Below are 21,933 nucleotides of genomic sequence, written 5' to 3'. Positions count from 1 at the left end.
CCATCTTGGCAGTGACTTCTTTGGTGGAGCGGGGGGGGGGGGGGGGGGTTGCTTTACAAGGTACATCAGTCTGCTGGGACCTTCCATTTCCTCTTTCCCACTGTTGCACTAATGTGACTTCTATTTTTCTTGCGTACAGTTTATCTTTGATCAGAGATATATTGCTTAGTCGATGAGCAGTGTAAACATCCCAAAAATTTGGAGCAGAAATCATTACTTCCTGTAGTTATATTTACTGTTAGGATGATGATACTCAGAAGGGAATTTGTAATCAAGGCATCAGATGGCGTATGCTGTCCCCCCACAAGAGCAGAGAGCTCCTTTCACTTCCTCTTCTCTTCTGTGAATATTTTTGGAATGTGAAAGATCAACCTTGAATTCAGTCATTTTCAATAAACAAGGGAATTCAAATAATCATTGTGACATATTTCACTCACTCCTTCGGTTTCTTTGTCTCGGTCTCTTGCTCACACATATCACACACATACGTGGTAGACTCCCCCTCTACAGGGCCTCCTACATGGGAAAAGTAGACGAGCCATGAAAGGCATACAGTGTTGATCCAGCCGATAAGCTGACCAATTGGGTTCATTTATCAAGGAAAACCTTTGCTCAAATGTGATCCCTGTGTGTGATGGAAAGCCTTCTGACAACTCTATCCCATCCACGTCTCTGTGGTTCTTGGCGTGGTCGCCTTGCAGAAACCCTAGCAGTGTTATTACAGATCTTTAGTGGCCTACAACAGGACATTAGTTAAAACAAATATGTAAATCGGGGGAAGAAAGAGAGTCTGAATGATGTATGCCAGATAAAACTATGTCTAGGAAGACAGAAATGACCTTAACTGTCTCCACGCTACGAAACACAGTTAGATGTGATAAATTAAGGAAACTAGTGGCTGATCAGTGAGACACAGAGACAGTAAATAAAACCCATCTGGAATGGGTTTCTGTGTCTCTTCTGTACAAGCTGAAACCCAATACTCATATCAGATCTGAATGCTGTGCAGCGATAATAGCTGAATATTCATTTTGGTGCAAGCGGAAGACAAACATTCCCGTTCTTAATGACATCTCCAGGGAGGAAGTTCATTACACAAGGTTGTTACGCAACAAAACCCTGTCACTTTGAGAGGTCAGAGGAGGTTCACATTGCTAACATTAGCGAAAAACCCAATGGCAACTAGGTTAGTGACACTTCCTGCATGAAATAACAACTTTAAAAGAACTGGGATACAAGTAACATCAGGTCTCCAAGTAGACATGATGAGAATTCAGTATAGTGGCCTACTTTGTGTCAGGCAGCAACACAGCATCGTGATAGCATACTGAGATTTCATGTAGGTTCAAGCAGAAAAGGTATACGAGTGTCTCAATCACTCAGGCCAGTTATTCACAAACAATAATGTCTTACTCTTTGGTTCAATGCAAGAGTATAATTCACTATATTAGCTTATTCTGACACAAGATGAAGAATATCTTTGTCTTAAGTGATGATTGGTGCTGGGATCATAAGCAATACTGATGCGCAGGTCGACCCACGGCCCGCGGGTCCCAAGGGTTGACCCGAGGGCCAAGCTGTTCAGGTAAGCCTGTTAGAAAAAATTGCAGGTTTGGGCGGGCATTTCATTAAGTGACAAAGCAGCATTCTAAGTTATTAGTAACTTTAAGAAATGCGCAATAATGCAACTTCCGTCTGCTCTTTCCCTCTCACTGTCTCTCTCACACGGCAATCTATCATCAGCGCTGCTGTGCTCAGGCTTTCCGTCATTCAGCTTTTGGGCAGAATTATGTGTTGAAGTCCAACATATTTAAATCTCTCCAGTCATAATGTCCCATAAAAATACTTCCCTATGCAAAAATGTAACCTAATACTGTGTCCTAACAGCATGTGAGTGCCTTTCTATCCACACAGAATCCTTAAATTATTCACTTCTGTAACATAGTGTAAACAAACTACTGGACCTATCAACACGGCTCATGTAAACAAACCACACAGGACATCAGCTGTGCTGCAGATCATACTTGCGACATAACTGCTTAAAAGGTGATTGAGTACTTGCTCTCTCCCTACTAGAGCCCTGCACGGGACTGTTTTCTTCAACCCGCTCCTGCCTGCTCCCGCTGAATTTCTGACCATTACTGCCCGCAACCGCAACGTGTGTATTACTCTCCCGCCCGCTCCCGCAATGTGTATATCCACTCCCTCCCGCACCCGCAAAACTCTGAGAATTTATGCCTGTACAATAATAGAGGTCGATGATTTTGTGTCTTCTCCCGTCCCGCAGGAGAAAACACATCATTTTATAGGCTATTAATAAAGAGATTCATGGGGCTGTTTGTTTCGTTTCCCTGGCCTGCATGTCTTTTGCCGCACTGGTCAGGAATAGCGCTCCTATTTCGTTGTTTTCATTTAGTTTTTAATGAAATAAAGGCTGTTTCATATTCTATTCTCCTCCTCTGTATTTTATTTATTTTTCTACCTTTATATAATCACGCACTGAGTGAGGTTAAGGCAAGCCCGGCACCAGGATGAAGTTACAGAGGGAGCGGTTAAAAATTACGAGCGGGCAAATCTTTATTATGCAACATAGGTTCACAGTGAGTTATAAAGAGCGCGCAGCCGTGCGTAATTGTTGCGCGTAATGACAGCTCATCGCCGGTGAAACACAATAAACTGCACGTCTTCTTTCATGTTTGTCTCATGACAGATGGAGCTTACAGACAGACAGGTGGAGCAAACGGCAAATTGGTATGAAAGCTGGTTCAGGGCATATTTGTCGATTTATGAATAAATAGAGAGTGGAAACGCTTATGCATGTGCACCAAGATCCCGCAGTGTTTTTTTTAGCCGCCCGTTCCCACCCGCAGCAAAGTCCAAACCGCCCGCTCCCGCAATATTTGCGTTGGGTCCCGTGGGACCCGGCAGGACCCAGTCCCAATGCAGCCCTCTACTCCCTACGTTTGTACTACATTGCGAGATTTACTAGAAATGACATACAGTATAGCCAATGGCAAGTATGTTGTTAATAGCGATGGTCATTACCGGAAACATTCACCTCGGGTATACAAGTTTGCTGATCGGGTTTAGCTCATTGATTAACAAGTGTTTACAGGTTGAGTGGGGCAAATTGGTTCTCATAACAGGCTAGGTTGTTACAGGCTTTAAAAAACCCTGACTCACTAATCACTCACAAATAAGCAATTACTGCTTTAATATTTTATTTATTTGCAAAAGTTGAAATTGTTGAAAAAACTACCCCTCTGTAGTCAGAGCAATTCACAGCTTTTCTTTCATTTGTCCGTAACGCTGCCAATGTAACAAAAACTTCCTGTACACTACAAGTAATTACATTTTAAGCACTTTTTCCTAAGCAAAAGTGAAAGGTTTTATGTATTGACTTTGTTAAATTACTATTATGTGATAGCATGTACCAACAGGGTGCAGTAACAAAAAAAATCTATGCAAAGACATTAAAACAACTGAAAAACTTTTAAAAGTTTACACAGAAAAGTAAGTTATGTCACAACCAATTAAAATAAAAGTAATTATTATTATTATATATTTCAGGTGGTTGTGTTTTGCATTTGTTTATGTTAATAAGCACACAAGACATGCAAATCTATGACTGTACGTGCCACTGGATTTTGTGGAGAACACACTGGATGTCAAATCGGAGTTGGTCTATATGGAAGAAAAAAATGAGAAAAAATTCTAATAAGGCACGTTGAAGCATCTCACACAGTAACAGGCATGTGTACTGTATGTATCACTGATGGAAGGTGTGTGTGTGTGTCTCTGGGAAAACACTGTAGCTGTAGTTGCACACTGTTCTGTGCACTGATTGATGGTTGCTGTCCATGCAGGCCTACATTTTTGAGTGGATTGGAGTCATAGCACATGAGCAAACACAAGATGGAAGACTGTGGAACTCTCCACTACAAAGAATAGCAAGACTCTCTGCACCACATACACACACTGCGAAGAAATACAAACACACGCGCGCGCACACACACACACACACACACACCACACCCACAGATCCACTTCCCCACCTCCAGTGCTTGAAGATCTACCTGCCAGCTGCTGCCAGTCGCAGGGAAAGATGGGCTTTGTTGGTTTTGTGAAGCCCACCGACAAGACCCCCCTGGAGACTGCAGGTCTCCAGCAGCACAAGCCTCAGCCTTATCCACTCCGCCGCACAGGCAATCTGTTTTCTATATTGCCAGCCTGTATCACTGTACTATGCACTATAGAACAGCAATTGAGCAGGAAATTAAGTTAGGGGATCGGTATTTGGCGGAGGAGAACGAGCTGGTGTGGTCTTCCCTCTCCACATACAAGGATCATTAAATATCACACGAGTTTCTTGATAAATTCCCTCTTCTCCTCTCTCTCTGCTGTTCCCATCAACTCACTCCCCTCTTCATCTTCTCCTCTCTGTCTCTCTGTCTCCTTTCTTTCTTCCTCAATTTCCCTCTCATCATCTGCCCGTTTCTGTCTCGTCTTGCTGTATTTGTAGAGAGTATGAAACAAAACATCCTAATGGATGTTTGAACAGCTTGAGATGTGTCGGCCTGGGAACTACCTCCCTGTGACAGGGAGCTCTGGCAGGGAATTGAGACCTTTACAAGGGGAAAATAGGGGACATATTTCTTTCTTTTCTTCTTTGTTTATTTCTTTTCCTCTCTCTGGGTCCTTCTCTGTCACCCGCCCTCCCTCTTTCTCTGTCTATTTTTTCTCATTATTTCTCTGTACATACAAACAGAGGACAGACTAAGCTTTTTTTGGATTACCAGATGTGGAGGATCCATTTTTTGCCTTGTTGTCTTTCCTCCTCTTCTTTCCCCCTGTCCTCTTCTGCCTTTCTCTTATACTTATTAGCCTTAACTGTTTCGGTGAGTGACTGTGTGCATGTGTGCAAGTGTGAGAAGTTAGTAAGTGAGTGAAGGGAGAGGAGAGAAAGCGAGCTAGGTCAGGACGTTACTGTTCAAAATCGTAAAACTTACAGCTTTCATTGGAGCAGTGGCAGTTCCGGTGAGATGGATGAACATCAGCGTGCACATACACACACACAATCTCACACAGCAGTTCTTTTTTTTTTTTTTTTACTCCTGTGTGAATTCTCAGTTTTATTTTCTGGCACAAAAAATGACTTTTTTGTTTCTTTTATTAACTTCTTAATCATAAACCTCATTATCAAACTAATAATTAACTTATATTTCAAATTACTTTTAGGTTAATTTTGGGTATTCAAATGCCCCAGATCTCAACGTATTAATGAAATGTATATTCATAGAAGACATTGATTCCATTGCTTCCTCTTCATAGTTTGAATGTTTGAACGGACTCAAGGGGACCGCACCACATTTTGTGCCGGACACATTAATACAATTTTAAAAAGTTGTAATGTTAATGTTTAAAGACTTGTTTTAAATTACCTAAAAATATACATATTTGAATGTTTTTTATATTTAATGAGGCTTCCAACTGAAAACATTTGTCCTCATGTAAAGACATGGCTCATATGGAAATGATTATCCCCCATCCATGACTGACATTTTACATTTTTTGCTCGGGACATTGTTTTTGCACAAAGCCGGGAGCAGACACAGGTTTCCCTACGTCCATCCACAAAGACAGCAGCTGACACAGACACACATTCACAAGGACGAACCGCTCTTACTGCTACCATCTACGGCCAATCAGTAGTGTTGACAGCTAAATTAACAAGTGCTACAAGCACCATTACATTTGGCTCCTGATTGTGTAACAGTGGATAGACATAGCAATACACCCTCAGACAGATAATCATAAATAAATCAATATCTATAAATAAGCGAATGAAAAGAAAAAATATATAATGCTCTGGAGGTAGATTTATAACCATCACCGGTCACATGGAGAACACACACACACACACACACACACACACACACAGCACTCAGGTCCTGTGCAGTGGTCAGGTTAGTGGGAGGCAGTCAGAGAGATAAGGCGCCAAACAGGTCTAAATCCCTCCTGAAGCGGTCTTGATGGACAGACAGGCCACCATTAACAATGCGGTGGCTTGTGAGAGCAGCAGCTGATGGAAAGATACCCTGGCATTTGCTGTGTTAAGAAGTGGCCCTTAAAGATTTCACACTTCCAATTTCTTTGAATTATCTGCCATCTCCAGCCTGTCACTCAGCCTGACAATCTCAGATTCTTGCTCACTGAGGCACCAGGCTGGTTATTGACAAAGCAATCCGCCGTGATACAGCAAAGCCTGATAAAACATTAGTCAAACAACACGACGTGCAACTCTAGACCCACCTCGCACATGGGTGGATGCTCACACTCTACATTTCTATTCATAACAAAATACACCGTGATTCACACAGGATATTGAGCTGGGTTTCAGTACAGTATAGCGGTGTTCTCAAACATTGCATCAGGCTCACGGGTGCCTGTAGTCTTTGTAGAACACCATACATCTGTGTTTTGGTTTGACTTAAAACTTTGTGGCAATGTAGCAGAAAATCTCCGTCACCATGTGCTGGATTGTAGCATACAGAGCAGAATAGATTTGTTAAGGTCCACCTAAGGCAATGATGACAGCCAATGCCAGTATGACACTGAACAGACTGCTTATCAGATCTTTAATGATCTGATTCGCTTGCTGCTTCAGACAGGCCATGATAGAAATATCACAACATCCCCATTACCCTCAGCATTCAGTACATAGTGCACAGCCTGTGCTTTCTATGAATTATTAAAAGCAGACAGATTACGCTGCAAGGCTGGAAGTCCAGAGGCATGCTACAGATGCTGCCGAGCAAAACGGTAACATCAGAAGTGTGTTTTTGTTCTTTTTTTCATAGAGGGGGCTTTTTTTTTTTTTTGAAGAGGTCTGCATCAGATTAGAGAGGTTGGCCGTTTGGATAGGAGTACAGTACATGGAAAAAGGAAATGGTAGGTGGGGTTTTGACGTTTGTGTATGTGTGTCTGTTTGTTGCGACGGATGATGATGAGGGTGAAGGGCATAGTGTCAGGGCTTGTCTGACATGTGGCCTAGTGGGTTGGCTGGATGGTTGGTTTGCTGTCTTGATGGCTGGTTGGGTGCAGCCCAGCTCAAGCCTGGCAACTCTCTCTCCTTCTCTGTCTCTCTGTGTGTCTCTCTCTTTCTCTCCCTCTCCCTGGAGTGACGGGCTAAGACATTAAGACAGGCGTTTTAATTAACTGTGCCACTCTTCCACCTGCTGCCCTCAATATGCTCCGGCCCAGGCAAGCTGTCTCTCATACCACTGACTCTCTTGCTCTCCTTTTGCACTATCTTTCCCATCTCTCTATCATTTTTCGGCTCTTTTTCCCATTCCTTCTCCCCTTTTCTTTCCAATTTTCAAATCTCACCCTCCATCACTCCGACTTGCTCTCCCTAACCTCTCTTTTCTCTCCCCTGTGCCTCCCGCCGCAGTTTGACCCTAATAAATGAAAACTCATACCAACAGATAAGGCGATACCATGAGGCTCATATGACAGAATTAGCCAATTTCTTTTTTTGAACTTGCAGAGAATTAATTTCTACATGTGTCCTGTTCTACTGACCCTCTAACTACCCCCAGCCTATACCACACACACATTTACGCTGCACACACACTCTCACGCTCTTCAAATCTATCTGGTAATTCAGCTCTGCCCAACACTCATCAGGCTATTCATTATGGCCTGATTGGAGATGGATATTTCTGTTCCCTCATGACAGAATGGAGCTAGGGATCAAACTGGGGACATTACAGGATTTAGAAGAGCAAATGCAACACACAGCAGCTTTGTGCGCGTGTGTCTGTACACTTTGGACATGTGTGTGTGACTGCGTGCTCATAAATGTTTGTATTAATATGTGTAAATGTATGCCTGGCTGTTTAAGACTCTCATTTAGTGCTGTGACTCCCATAGTTTAATCATTTAGATCATAAATTGAGAATTAATTCAAACAGAACGGAGCAACAAATGATCCACTTTTAGCACTCTACTTAAATTGTATTACACTTTTAATGGGGTTAATAATAGGCGGCATTAGCAACACAAGAAAACGACTCTACAAAGTGTTGTATTAAAAGGATTAATGTCCTCCCTCCAGAATTAAAGCCAGGTCTTGAAGATACAGCTAAAACTAACAAATGGCCCAGCTCTGGCTCCATGATGGGGCCTCAGTCGCGGCCGGACTACAGTAAGAAGACAGCAACAGGGGCCAATATATCAGCCAGGCAGACAGGGAGCATTCATTTGCTGTGTGAGGAGAAGTGACTTTGAAGTCTGCCGCAGTGAGGTGAAAGAGCAGCCGTGGCCTCAACCTCTGTGTTTATGTAGCCGCACTAGCCCTGGGAGAGCTCTTAATGAATGATGCGGATAGATGGACACCGCGGCTAAAAGCACACACTTGCACGTCTGTGTGAGGGCCAAGACACACACCAAGGATTTACGCATACTTTCTGCTGAGGTCATGGACATGATGGTGTGCACAGTACATGCAAGAATGTACTTCATGTCTGCATGTGTTGTGAACAGAAAAAAATATGTAGCAGCCTCAGGCAGAAGGCTCTGCTGAAATTTGTAAAAGTCCTCTTACACTGCATTTCACTAAGAGGTTTCAACCATAAGCAGAGACTAACCTGTTAGAAGCAGGCTATGCCAACATCCTCCAGCAATGTCTCTCACTGGCAAGCTTGGTGGCGTCACTTCCTCTGGGAAAAGGATGTTCCTCTTTAGGTTCCCACATGCGCGTCCACAGCCCCACTGAAACAACCTGCCGTCACCTGCATGCCATCGATGAGTAAATTAATTAAGTTTCCACTATGGCCAAAAAAGTAATCATGTGATCAGCAGATTATTTCTGCTAATTAATAATTATGCTGTAACAAAGTGACATTTGAGAGCTGTGAGTTCTCATTTCCAAAACAAATGCAGTACACAAAGGTGTTATCAGATAATATGACAGGTATATGAAAATATCAACTGATAGAAGATGTTTTGGCAGTTCCTCCATTAATTGCAAAAGGGCCTCTAACCCCCTGCAGCTCATCTTGCATCTCTCTCCAGCACGCCTCTAGGAGCATGTTGTCCTTGTTGTGCTGCTGCTGCATGGGGCCTCTGGTGATAAATTATGGATGCAACGCAAAAGCTGTAAAATTTGTTGTATCTTCCATTATCTTCATGTTAAAGGCCACAAAAGCTCTTCAGTGAAGTCAGCCATTAAGAAATGACAGGTATTGCTATCAGGCTTCTTTATAGCCTATTACCTGCAATGACAGCAGCTGCTGCTGCACCACTGTACGGCCTATCACATTATTTGCAGCTAAAGTCAGCTACTGTGTCATTTCGCCTCATTTTCTTGACAGTGCTATCATAAATCCATTGGGCTGCAGGGGAAACTGTCGACTACCTCGATTATCTTCATAGCCTGAATGAATTCTGAAATGTATGTAACAGGCAATGACTGTTATGGATCAGGAGCCAGGGCCATATTCTCGCTAACTCTGTCTCTCTCCCTCCTTGTCTCTCTCTCAGGTGATGTGCCGATCGAGGGCTTGAGGGCTCTGATATTCGCATAAAATTGAGTAAAGTAGGTGAACTTTGAAGCACACGGTGACAGCTCATGAGAAGTGACATCAGTTCCATTTCTTTAAGATATCGTCCAGCTGATTTGTGCTGGTGTGTTTGATGAAATAAAAAATCTAGCATAATAGGAACAGGGTCAACGATAAGATCCACTGGAGCATATCATAGAATTGAATAAAATATGTGGCATACGTAGCATGTAGGCATTTAAACATGGCTACATTCTTAAAAGACAAATATATAATCTATTTAACGGTAATATGTCGAGTGCATGTTAGGCCTGCACAGATGCACTACCATACCTGTCAGCGCAAGATTGTGGTTTGCCCCACAGGTGACCTTCGACACATGGTCCACGCGCTCAACAAAGCGGGGGACGACCACAGTTTCATCAGAACCATTGCCAATTTGTCCATAATCATTGTGCCTGCAGGGAGAAGAATATAAACACATAATTAAAAACATAATTAATTACCTGTGGGGCATCATCTTCATACTGTTTTATCACATTTTAAGCTATATACAGCACTGTTTCAAAGCATGAAAATATTGCACACCTTTCAATTTCTATAGGGTAAAATAAATAATCAAATCAATTAAACTATTGCAGTGAGCAGCTTCCACTGGGGACCGTGAACATATGTGTTTCCTCCCATTTCTACAAATCCTCTTTGTGACAATAACGAGACACAGCCCTATCAGAAGTGAAACACCTCACTAACTAATTAGACTCTCAGGCTGCAGTCTGACAAAATAAAAAGAGGAAAGTGCTTGAAGGAAGACTTGCTCTCCCGCAATTTGCATCTGCCACTTTTTACTGCATCTGTTCCAAGTGCCATTCAACGTTCTCTTCCTCCTTTTGTTGGGAAGTGTTGAGCCCCAACTATTTAAGCTCACCTCCTACCTACCCAGAGCTTTGTTCCTGCTCCTCTGCAGACCAGTAATGAGCCAACCGCCACAAAACCGCTAGGAAATTAATGACTCATTACGGATGGGGCCTAGACCGCTCCACAGCCTCTCCTCCTCCCCCGCTCCACCCCACATGCCCGCATGCAATCCTCTCTCTCTCTCCCTCTTTCTCTCTCTCTTACTCTCATCCCTTCAGCCCATACAGAAAGACCCCAACACCTCCCTATCAATTAGAGCCTATTACAGGGCTCCCATGCTAGCAGGGCAAAGAAAGAAGGCCTTCACAGCTCAAGAGTGTGTGCAGGAGAGATTGGGAGAGTTGAATGAGGAGCCTTAAGGTGCTCCTTTCACACCCTTGCCCTTATCCATTATGCCAGTCTGTAGAGCCCCCTAGGAGAAACGTGCAGCCCCAAAAAGACTTGGGGATGAAAATAAGTCAAGGGAGGGATTCTTGGTCACACCTTTTCCCTTTTCCTTCTACTCCAGTGTCAAATTATATCATAACTAGTCCTTAAGCAAAGCAACATGGTCACTGTGCTCCTCCTTTAAATGGAGTGTTAGAAAAAGATGGCGAGATCTGAATGGTATACATTAATCATACCATCTGTGTCTGTATTCATGGAAGGACAGACCGAGACAGATATTAACAAGATAAAGCAAATGGTGTACAAGCACCTACACATGAAAATTCATGTGGTTATTGATTTCTTTTAGTTCCACTCCTTTTTTGCCCTCCATTGCATTCCCCAGGCAATACCTACTTATTCATGGGACTGTTGGTCTTTGTTCAGACCAAAAAAATACTGTTCGACATTGCCAGCATTTTAGAATACTTTTTCTTTTTTTTCCTCCATGATAGGATATGTATCAGCTTTTCATTCAAGCATGCTATGCTCATTGGCTTTTGAAGCTATGGTGCATTTCAAGGCAATCCCTCTGAGAGTGAATGGGTGAGATCACATGGGTTTGAGGTGGTTTAGAATGGCAAATCCTGCTGAAAGTGTCATTTCCAGTCGGAGACATCAATTTGGTGTGTGAAACAGGGCCCCAGGAGAGCCCGATAGCCTGGGAGATTCCTGACAAGAGCAAAGGGCCTGGGGATCAGCTCATACTCACCTGGATAAGACAGGAATTTCACAAAGCGCTTCAAATACATGGAGCAAAGTGAGAAAGGAGGAAGAGAGACAGAAACATGATAGACAACTTAGAAAAAAGCCTATAGAGAATGTATAAAGAGAGGAGCTGTTTAACATTACTTCTACGGTATATGATAGCCATTCTATCGAATACAGTAAATTACAGTAGCGCCATTAGAGTGATTTTTTTCTACAGAGGTTATTTAAAAAATTAGTTGCCAAAAAACAAAAACACTGTCCGGCAAAACTAAAGCAAATGACGTTAGAAGCCAGGCCACTGCTTGTCTTTTTTGACTTTGATATTATTGTATACAGTGGTTGTATGCGTGTAAAAGAAATACACTAAACAGGAGTTGATCAATGACCTCCATCTGTGGGGAACTGTCAAAGCTCATAAGTATGGTTAATAGGGAGATATTAAAACACTGACATGCACAAATTAAAAATCTAAATTATTGGCAGCACAATTTCTGGCCAAACATTTTGGTAACTGTAAAACAGTGTACATAGGCAGTGGTATTAACTCTAATATAAAGCCTCAATTAGCTAAAGTGAGAGCAAAATGGCTGATAATTATTGTGCCAGCTCATTAGACTTGTTTTGACACTAAAACCACTTAAATCACTACACAGGCACACACCCAAGTGCAGATGCAAACACACACATGCAGATGTTAAGAGTTTATTCCCGTAATAATGAGGCAGATACTGTACAGGTTGGGTTTTACTTGTTTAGATAAAAATATAAACACTTCAACCTAGATTTAATGGGGTCTTACCAGTCACATGAGCAATTAATAAATCTGTCTATGGATGGCTAATTTAATGAACAGATACCTTCTAGAAAACCAAATGGTAAAGTATTGTCATGCACTTTGTCATAGGACTAGTTAAGATGCATGGGGGTGTATGTTTTAACAGTTTTTAAGGGTGGGACGCAGCAAAGTTTGCACAAAAAAGCTATAATAGTTTCAGTGCAAAAACCAATAATACAGAACAGGATGGCACTGTTTACTCTATTGATTTCATGAAAATATTATCTTTGAAATAGTGAAGAGTACAAAAGCAAGGCAATCGTCTGCTGTACCTGCTATACATCTTGGCTAATAATGACACAGACTCCTAAAGAATAAAATCCTTGGGGCCGGCCATGAAAGTTTAAGATTCAATGCGGTAAAATACAATGTGCTGTAAAATATTAATGTGTGTGGTAAAATTATGCTGGTGGTAATATTTTAGATTGCTGCTGTCTGTAAAAGAGGCATATCTGTATTTATTTACAAGCAGGAGTGGTGGATGGGGGGCTTTGTTTGAAGCCACGTTTATGAATATCGACTCAGGCTCCAAGGTAAGTGGCTATAAATCTAGGAGAGGATCTTTGTAAAGTTCCCTTGGAGGACATAACTTCAGGTCTAACCGCCTCCTTCCTTCACTTGACTTTTAAACATTTAGATGTAGCCCGGCCAACTGCATTTAGAGCAGCTGCTAAATTATGAAGGGTTCCATTTTGAGAGTCCAAGTGTTAACCAATCAAAGTTGATAAATTGTGGCAATAGATTTCTCTGGGATAGAAACAGAGGCGCATTCAGCCCTTGATCTAGACTGTTTATGAGTTTGGGGAATACTGTAACGGATCTCTGCACAACCTGCTATGTTCCAGATGTTGACTTGAATGTACTCAGCGGAAGATACCCTTAAACTCTTGAGATCTACACCGTACACCCACACTCATTTATGCTTACACCAGATCCTATATGCTACACTATTCATGATTGTTCCTGCTATGCATATATCATTTAGCCAGATCTTTTTCATGCTAGTCTCTTTGGGTAAGATGATGAAAACTGTGGACTGACTTGAAGCCGAGAGCATGACCTGTGCTAATGAGAGGAGCATTACTTGTTGTATGATCAAAAGATCGTGTATCACATAGCTCATATCACCTTAGGCTATCAAGACCAGCTGGAAGAGTTCTATAGGTCCACATCGGATGAACCTTTAGTGGATGACTCATTCACACCTTCTTTTCTTTGCCATATCTTAGACATGTTTATCTGTTTATTTTGGTTCAAGGTCCCAAAGTTCAGATCACAGGGGTGATTGCATTAGTAATCGTGCTGCAGTTGGCTGACCTGGAGATGATGGACACAGAGGTCTGTATCCTGCAGCTATGATGATCACATAGCGGCCGGGATTAAGAGAACTGATTTCTTTCCTGGTTGAGTTCAAAGGGCTCAATCAAAGTGTTTCACTGCTGAACTCTCGCCCCCCACTTTAAATGCATGATTAACTGACAAGTGGTGATAAAGTTGAGCCCTGCTAAAATACTGTTTTTGTTTTTTTCTGCCTAGTGATGAAGGCAGCAACAGTTGATGTCACCACGCACTAATAAATGGCTGGAAAGCTGCATTGATCCAACCATCTAATTCCAAGAAAATAGCTTCCTCCTGAGCTAAATTGGAGAAAATTGACAACCTCCCATTAAAGCCCCATCTCTCTCTTTCACTCTGCTCTCTTTCTTTCTTCATTTCTTCCCATTTCCATTTCTTTCTCCCCAGTGTGCCTCCTGCTTTCTCGGGGCTAATCCTTGCAGCCTCCTCGTTTATGTAGACCTCAGAAATCTCTCTCTCTCTCTCTCTCTCTCTCTCTCTCTCTCTCTCTCTCTCTCTCTCTCTCTCTCTCTCTCTCTCTCTCTCTCTCTCTCTCTCTCTCTCTCTCTCTCTCTCTCTCTCTCTCTCTCTTCTCTCTCTCTCTCTCTCTCTCTCTCTCTCTCTCTCTCTCTCATCTCTCTCCTCTCCATTCTGTCCTGACGCTAGCTGACACTAGTATCAGTTCACACCCTGAGCACACGGAGAGAGGTGCTAAACATGGACTTCAGGACATGTCACAGCACACTTAAAGGGATTCACAGTGATACAGAAGGAGTTCAGACATAGCAGAGTGAGGAGAGCATGTTCACCTACACACATATGGCATTCTGTACGCAACCATTCTGTTTAGTCTCAAAATGTACATCTATTTATTATATACAATGACTTAAAGGTCCACTTATCGTATGAAAGATGGAACAACAGATTTGCCTTTTACTCACATTACAACTTTGGCTTCCAACGCAAATTTTAAAGCCTTACATTTGGGTTTTGTATTTCGAATGTGCAATCATGAGCCTCTCTCTTGCTACTTAAGAAGTAAATACTTCCTCTTCTGAGATTTTAACCTCCTTTTTTTCTGAGAGACCATGTGTGTTTGCAGTTATGGCGGTTATAGTGTGCTTCTGAGATCTAATGCAATTAGGCTATGTTTAGTGCTTAATCAGTCTTGATTACCTGTTGAACGCTGCAAATAGACAGCCTCCTGGCTCTCTGAGACATGGAGGTTGAGTTGCACTAATTATAAGTGATGCAGAAATGAGAGAGAAAGAAGCCAAACAAAATACATGATTATGGAATTGAAAAAAAAGTATAATCTGTTCTCCAAAACAGAACCACCCTGTGATCTATTTATTTAGTATGCTGTCAATTATTTGATTATTCTTTAATTTCTCATCTGGTGTGACGAGTAATGGGAAGCGGTAACACGGTTTCTGTCTTTTAGATTCAAACCATACAAAAACACCCATTTTATAGTTTTTTATATCAACACCCTGAGATTTGAACCCACCTGAGCATACTGTAGTGGCCCTCTAAACATAAGGACCCATGGGTAGGTACTCAGGTAGCTATCCAATTCTGTAACAACATACGCCAATAAGAAGTGTTTTCAGGGAAATTTTCATCTCAAGTGTTGAAAAGATTGCCCCATCTATAACTGCTTAAAAAACGGTCCATGTCCCCAAAGTTAGAGCAGTCGCACAGTGTATGTTTTTTTTTTTTCCCCTCCTCTCACTTCCTGTTTTGTGACTGAAAATCGTGCGGAGCCCACACCACTTTAAGCCAGTATTTACAGTTACGATCTGGCTGTTGTTTTCCAAGGAGCCGAGCTGTGCTTTGGTTTTTTTTTTTTTTGTGTTTTTTTTAATTCATTTAGCTGTAAGGCAGAGTGTGATAAGACAGAACGAAGACTTCCCTCATAACGAGGCACATGCCAAGTCTGACATAATCCAATCTGGTCCATTTTCATCAGCTTTTGTCTTGTGTTTTTTGCTTCTCTTTTGGACTTTCCTTTGGTTCCAACGATGGCTCAAAAACCTGAAATGACACAATTCGGTCGCACTTGTATGGCGGTGAGGCTGCAATCCAAACGGCTTTTCTGCAGAGAAATCCTTGAAGACCCACACACATTTAAATCTGGCCCTGGGGGCAACAGGCTCTAAACCACTGAGATAAAAAAACATCCAGGCCAAAAGCAGAAATATATATTTTAAGGGAGGGCTTACCATGGCAACAAAAAGGCATGTCAAACTTGTGGAAAGGAGGCATTCTGACTGAGGAGTAAACACAGACCAGTGTGCCTGTAGGAAAGCCTAGGAAAAGCTCTCCGCATATTAAAGGGCCCAGCCTCACACATGTATACAGCAGAAAGAGAGACAATGGCGGTAATAACAGGCGAGGCGTCAGGGTGCGGAAAAGACGGTTAAACGGTCATTTATGAGAAGAAACGCAACAGGGCCTAATAGTGGCTGTGCCATAGGCAGGATCTCGCTGAAAGAGACAAACGATGTCCTCTTAAGTGTGTTATTGGGCCTTAACAAGAAACATTTCCTCCGGTCCACTGGTCTGCAGTGAATCAAAACATTAACCATTTACTAAGGAAGCTTATTTGCTTTATCAACACCTGGTTCAACAGAGACTCCAGATGTTTCTGTGCAGTGTCAGGAAACAGATACAGCATCACACCAAAAATATTTAGCTGAATATGAGCAGAATATTACAGGAAGTGAGAATTGGTAACAGCAACTTTCAGTAATAAATGGAGGCAAAAGTGACCACGAACAGGCGTGATGGAACAGGAGCACAAACACAAGTGTCTACATAAAGAAATACCCTCTGCCTTAAATTTAAAACAGGGAGGAGACGCCGAGCACCCCGCTGCTCTTTGCCGTGCTGTGTCACCTTCATGGCGAGCCGTCAATACGCCATGAGGATATTTTCAATCCTCAATAATATCTGACGACAGCAAAACAAATCCAACTGAGGAGTGAAGGAAAGGTGGGGAAAAAAAGAAAGAGCGGGATTCTTGCAAATAAAAACCTCGCCATATTATCTTCTTCTATTCACACTCGTGCCATGAATGCTTACATTCCCAGTGTAAACACAATCAGTGCTGTGCAAGAATGATGAAAAGCTGTTACTCTTATTATAGGAGAAAATAACAAGCTCTCATGAAGGGATTGATTGTTTTCAAATCGTAGATCTTTGTAAGAGGAGTGTAAAGTAGAGCTAAGTCTCCATTATAGGACGCTGCTGCTACATTGCTTTTGATTTTCTGTCAACATCCCTCTTACCAACCAGGCACTGTATTTACTAAATGCATCGGGGCCAAGAAATGGATTGAATATATTGTTCATCTTCTGCAATCCAAATTGTGTCAACCAGTTGGAGGTACTGCAGGTCTTTTATTCTGCGTGTCTCACTCTGCCAATGTTTATAGATACTGTAGGACTCTCCTGAATAGTTGACTGCACAATATAGGTGTAGTTACTGTAACAAAACCAAACATAAATTAACCGTGAACCGTGCAAGCAGACAACTAACTCCTGCAAAGCTCTTTTTCTCTGATGCGAGGATTATGCACAGAAAGAGGGAGTCCCGAAACCAAGTGAAAACTGTTCCACAAACATGTCCCTGCACAAATCAATGCCTGTTTAATAAACATGGTTTTGTTGTTACTATTTGTAAGTCTCACGTTTTACTGGTTTAACACCCAAACAGTGTTTTATGATGGTAATAGTCGCTGAAATGTTTTCAACAAATTCAGTGCATGAAATATGACTTTAAAAAGTACACAGGCAAAGTGTATCATTTTAATGTTTGTGATAAATTTAGGGTGGTGTTACATTTAAATGCCTTGCTCTGTGTTTTCTTGATATCGCACTGTCTATTGACAGGAATGTAATAATTCAATATACAAACACAAGGCTAACATTACTCTCCCACAACAATGACGCCTATATTAAAGTGGTGAGGATAAAAACAACAGACTGTTTACCTCCTAAACTTCCACCACACACTTTAAAGCTTAACAAATGTGAACACATGTTATGTATATTATCACATATACAGTATTACATAAACACGCAGAAACAGCATCCTTCTCTGGTTTGCAGTGTATATCGTTGGGCGCTAAGTAGCCCTATCCTGCTGTCTATTATAAGTCAGTCATCAGCACCCTTCCCCTCTCCCTCAGAGTCATGGCCCCTCTGTCCCCTCTAAGTACCCCAATAAATTTAAATGTAATGCTCCTAAATGAGATCACTTACATGTGCCATTTCTCTTCAACCATATTTATCATCTAACACTTTGGCCTTCATTAACAAATGGCACTCAAGGGTGTGGTGGTGGTGGGTGATTCCTCATCCCTGCCACGGGAGAGAGAGAGAGAAGGCTATCACCAAATGACACAAATTGAACTGGGTGGGGGTTAACACTTCACTTTGTGACGTAAGTCTAGGTACAGAGTCGCTAAGTGTTTCATAAGGTCAGCTGAATTACTGGCCGACAGATACAGACGGGTACTGTAAGTGACGGTAACAAAAGCAAAGAACATTTTGGGTGCAGAGAAATGTCTCGACATTCAAATTATTTTGTTTGCACAGCTAGAATATAACGTGTAAACACTGCCGGGGCCACCCAGGATGCCAAGGATCAAGGATGACTCACTATGTTCACCGAAACAGCTCAGAATCATAATTTCAACCTGGAGCAACACACTCATACACACACTGCCTCCTTCAAAACACTATCAAACACTAAATGTAAAAATCCAGAGGCCACCCACTGTCCAATAAGCATCAGCCGACTAGCTTGGCATTTACATCGATGGATTTAATTGGCTGTGGTCCTCCAGCATTGTGTGAAGCAGTGGGGTGCATTTGCATGGGACTACTCCTGTAATATTACATACCGTTCATCACTTAAGGTTAAGCCTACCTATTGTTAAATTTATAGTCCAACTATTCTTCCTGCTTTGGCACTCTCTCCTCATCTGCATTGGCAAAGAAAACGCTCAGTTTAGCTATTAATTATCACGACAATGGAAAGATGCACAAAGCAAGGGTAACCCCTTTTTTATTTCCTTTAATAAACATTTTAAAACAGCTTCATTATAATAATGTATTTTGATTAACGATGTTTACCACAGTGCTGGTAGTGAAAATTGCTTTCCCATAAATTAAACCAATAAAAGTTAGTTGATGAATTATTGCCTAAATGTAAAATGTTACAGTCTAATTCATTCACAGCAGCACCACTCTGTACAGTATCTACAAAATCTACATATTCATGGAATAATAAACATAATTAATTAATTTGATTACCAACAACTATACTGAAAATATTTTTTGTTTTCTTTCAATTTCAAATATCCATAGTTTCAATTATGAATAAATACAGATATGGAACAGTGAGATTCAGAGTTTTGTAACTCTGCAATATCATAATATGTAGTTAGTGATTTTATAAAATCTTAAAGGAAGTTTTAATGATATGCTTTAGGTAAAGATAGTTTTCCAAACCAATTTAATAAAGCAAGTTGAAGTATTACAAAAGTACACTTCAGAAGACCAGTTTTAGTTCATTTTGGGTATGTACACATGCACCTTATTTATGTGTATGATACATTATTGCAGGAAGTATGCACACATACAATACATGCATGTATTTATTTATCTATAGTTGTCAGTTCATAATTTATTAAACTTTTTTTTTTTTTACCATGTTTTGATTTGTTTCTTTTGCTCTTTAAGTAGCAACAGCTTCTAACTGTATGATCTAATCTGATAATGAACCTTAACTCACATTTTACAGTAAAATGTATTTAAATCAGATTTGAATTTAAAGATTTAGCATTAATCTTTAATAAAGTGAAAAGAACCAAGTCATTCATACTGTATCTTCATGGGAGTCAGAGTGAAGAAAAGTAAATCAGTGCAAAATCTCTCCAAAACAATATAATAGCATGCTTAGTGGTTAGAGATTTTTTTGAAAAGCGGATATTGGCTCAGTATAAGAAACTTCCTCTCAGAATGAGATCATTCAGATAAGCCATACTCACACAGCTTAGTCTGGGTGTAAAAGAAAATGCTGACATATTAACATAAAACATGTCAGGTAAAACCAAATGGGCACAATGTAATTTCATATGTGGAAATCAATTTTTACTCCGGCTTATGTTCTTTTATTCGCAATTGCATTAAAAGAACATAAATACATTTTTATCATAGCCACTTCCAGTTCTTCTCTGATAACTACTTGTTCATGCTGATTTCAAACAATGCTTTGCGAGTCGCTTGTATTTAACAGAGCAAAAGGCTGTGTACCCTCAAGGTAAATTTACTATCTCTCTCAAAAAATAAAAAAAAAGCAAGGAAAAGGGGGAAGCTTTGTGGGGCAAGTCTAACATTTTAACATCTCTGTGTTTCATCTAAATCACTGACAACAAAATAGCCTCTAGCATGATTCTCTCTCTCTCTCCCTCAAAGTTAACTATGACATCTGGCATGGGCTCTGAACACCATGACAACAGACACCAGACTACAGACACCACGGCAGCATACAACTGTAGTGCAAGAAAAGAGACAGTGAGGGAGAGAGGGGGAGATACACAGCTTGTTAATGGGGGAGAATGCAATGTAAAGAGATCAGTAATTATCATTATTTAAACAACTCCCAATAACAAGTGGATTATGTAGAGCCTAGCTATTGTGAAGACAAGCGTCGCTCTAATGTTTCTGATGCAAATCCTTTTTTTTTTTTGTGAGTTTCAAAATCTAGGAAGCATTGTCTTGACATGGAACATATGCCGGTGATAGCAAATGTACAGTAAAATACATAATTCGGGCTAAGCTAATAAGTGAGGACACACACTTGTTTTACAGTGAATATTTGTATGCATTATTCATTTAAGCATAAAGGATCCAGAGGAGATTGTACATGAGCCCCTCCATGTGCCCTGGGGCTATTGTCATGGTGGGCATAATGGGAGGGGATTGTAGTGCAAATGTTGTCATCTGTATATCCTAATGCCGCAATTTAGGGATGGAACTCTATGTGAATAATGACGAGAAGTTCTGAAATGATGTGTGGATGAAGACAGAAGGAGAGAGATGACAGAGTGACAGAGAAAGAGAGGGAGAGAGAGAAAGAGAGAGAAAGGAGGGAGAGTGTCTTGTCTTTGGTGAGGAGAGGAACACTGTGGCAGGTAATACTCTGGACACTGCCACTCACTTTCCCAATCAGGCAGAAATTATAATTTTAATAGACATTCAATTAGATTCATTATTTCACATTTCTTCCTTGTGTCGGTCAAGACCCCTCTCCATTCAGATTTATCTCTGGAACACATTTTTGTTCAGGCAAAACGATAGATTGACAATGCAAGGGAAGAGTGAAGTCAATTTTTCTTGATGTCACTGACGGCTTAACATGTAATTACTGTCACACATGCACAATAGCGGTACTTAGAGAAGTGCAAGAAAAATCTATTTAGTTTTCAGGACTGCAACTTAAGTGTAAGTACATAACTTTATTTGAAAGAGAGGAAAGTGTGGAGGTTGTTTAAATGTGAATATATATAAATATATGCGGTGTTTTGGAAGTTATTTCCCCTCTTCCTCTTAAAGATCAGGAATGGATTGTCCAGCAGCACCCTCTTGTGGAGCCTAAGTAAAATGCAGCCTATGTCGGGCACTGCAGCCTCCCTCTGTCCCCTTCTCCTCTCTGCATTCTGCTGCGGCACTCCTCCTCCGGCTGGATCTTCCCTCCAGCCTCTTCCTGTCGGAGACGCCCAGCCACTTCCCCTTTCTCTCACGTTGCGCCTCTGTCTGTATTTCTCGCTCGGGCCTGCCGCGATCTCAGTGACCTCTTAGTCAAATATTTAGATGGTCGATTTCAACCCCTTTAAGGAACTGCCTCAAAACCTCTCGCCATAAAGAAATCGATGGGGTGAGTTCAAATGCCAGTGAAAATGTTCAAATACAAACAGGTTCATTGGGAGGCTATTGGGAGGAGTGTTGGCAGAGGTAGGAGTGTTGGTAGAGGGAGGGGGGGTGATGAGGGGGTGGTTGGCTGCAAAAGGGGGGGGTCTGATGCAAATGTATGCACAGCCATAGAGCAGCTATGCATATGCATACGGGG

General features: G+C 41.4%; 1 protein-coding gene across 1 annotated transcript in view; it reads right to left on the bottom strand.

Annotated features, from left to right (window-relative positions):
• Nucleotides 1–21,933, bottom strand: part of LOC117252301 (uncharacterized) — a 322,225-nt gene that overhangs the window by 192,910 nt on the left and 107,382 nt on the right. Inside the window, exons 6-7 of the mRNA XM_078171073.1 lie at nucleotides 9,900–10,024; nucleotides 8,652–8,795 (exon numbers count right to left, since the gene is read on the bottom strand). Of these exons, the coding sequence (XP_078027199.1) occupies nucleotides 8,652–8,795; nucleotides 9,900–10,024 (269 nt within the window). The remainder of the gene's footprint in view (nucleotides 1–8,651; nucleotides 8,796–9,899; nucleotides 10,025–21,933) is intronic.

Source organism: Epinephelus lanceolatus, chromosome 9 (assembly GCF_041903045.1).
Source record: "Epinephelus lanceolatus isolate andai-2023 chromosome 9, ASM4190304v1, whole genome shotgun sequence".
Lineage (NCBI taxonomy): Eukaryota > Metazoa > Chordata > Actinopteri > Perciformes > Serranidae > Epinephelus > Epinephelus lanceolatus.
Note: the sequence above shows the minus strand (reverse complement) of the source record. Positions and strands in the feature narration are given on the sequence as shown.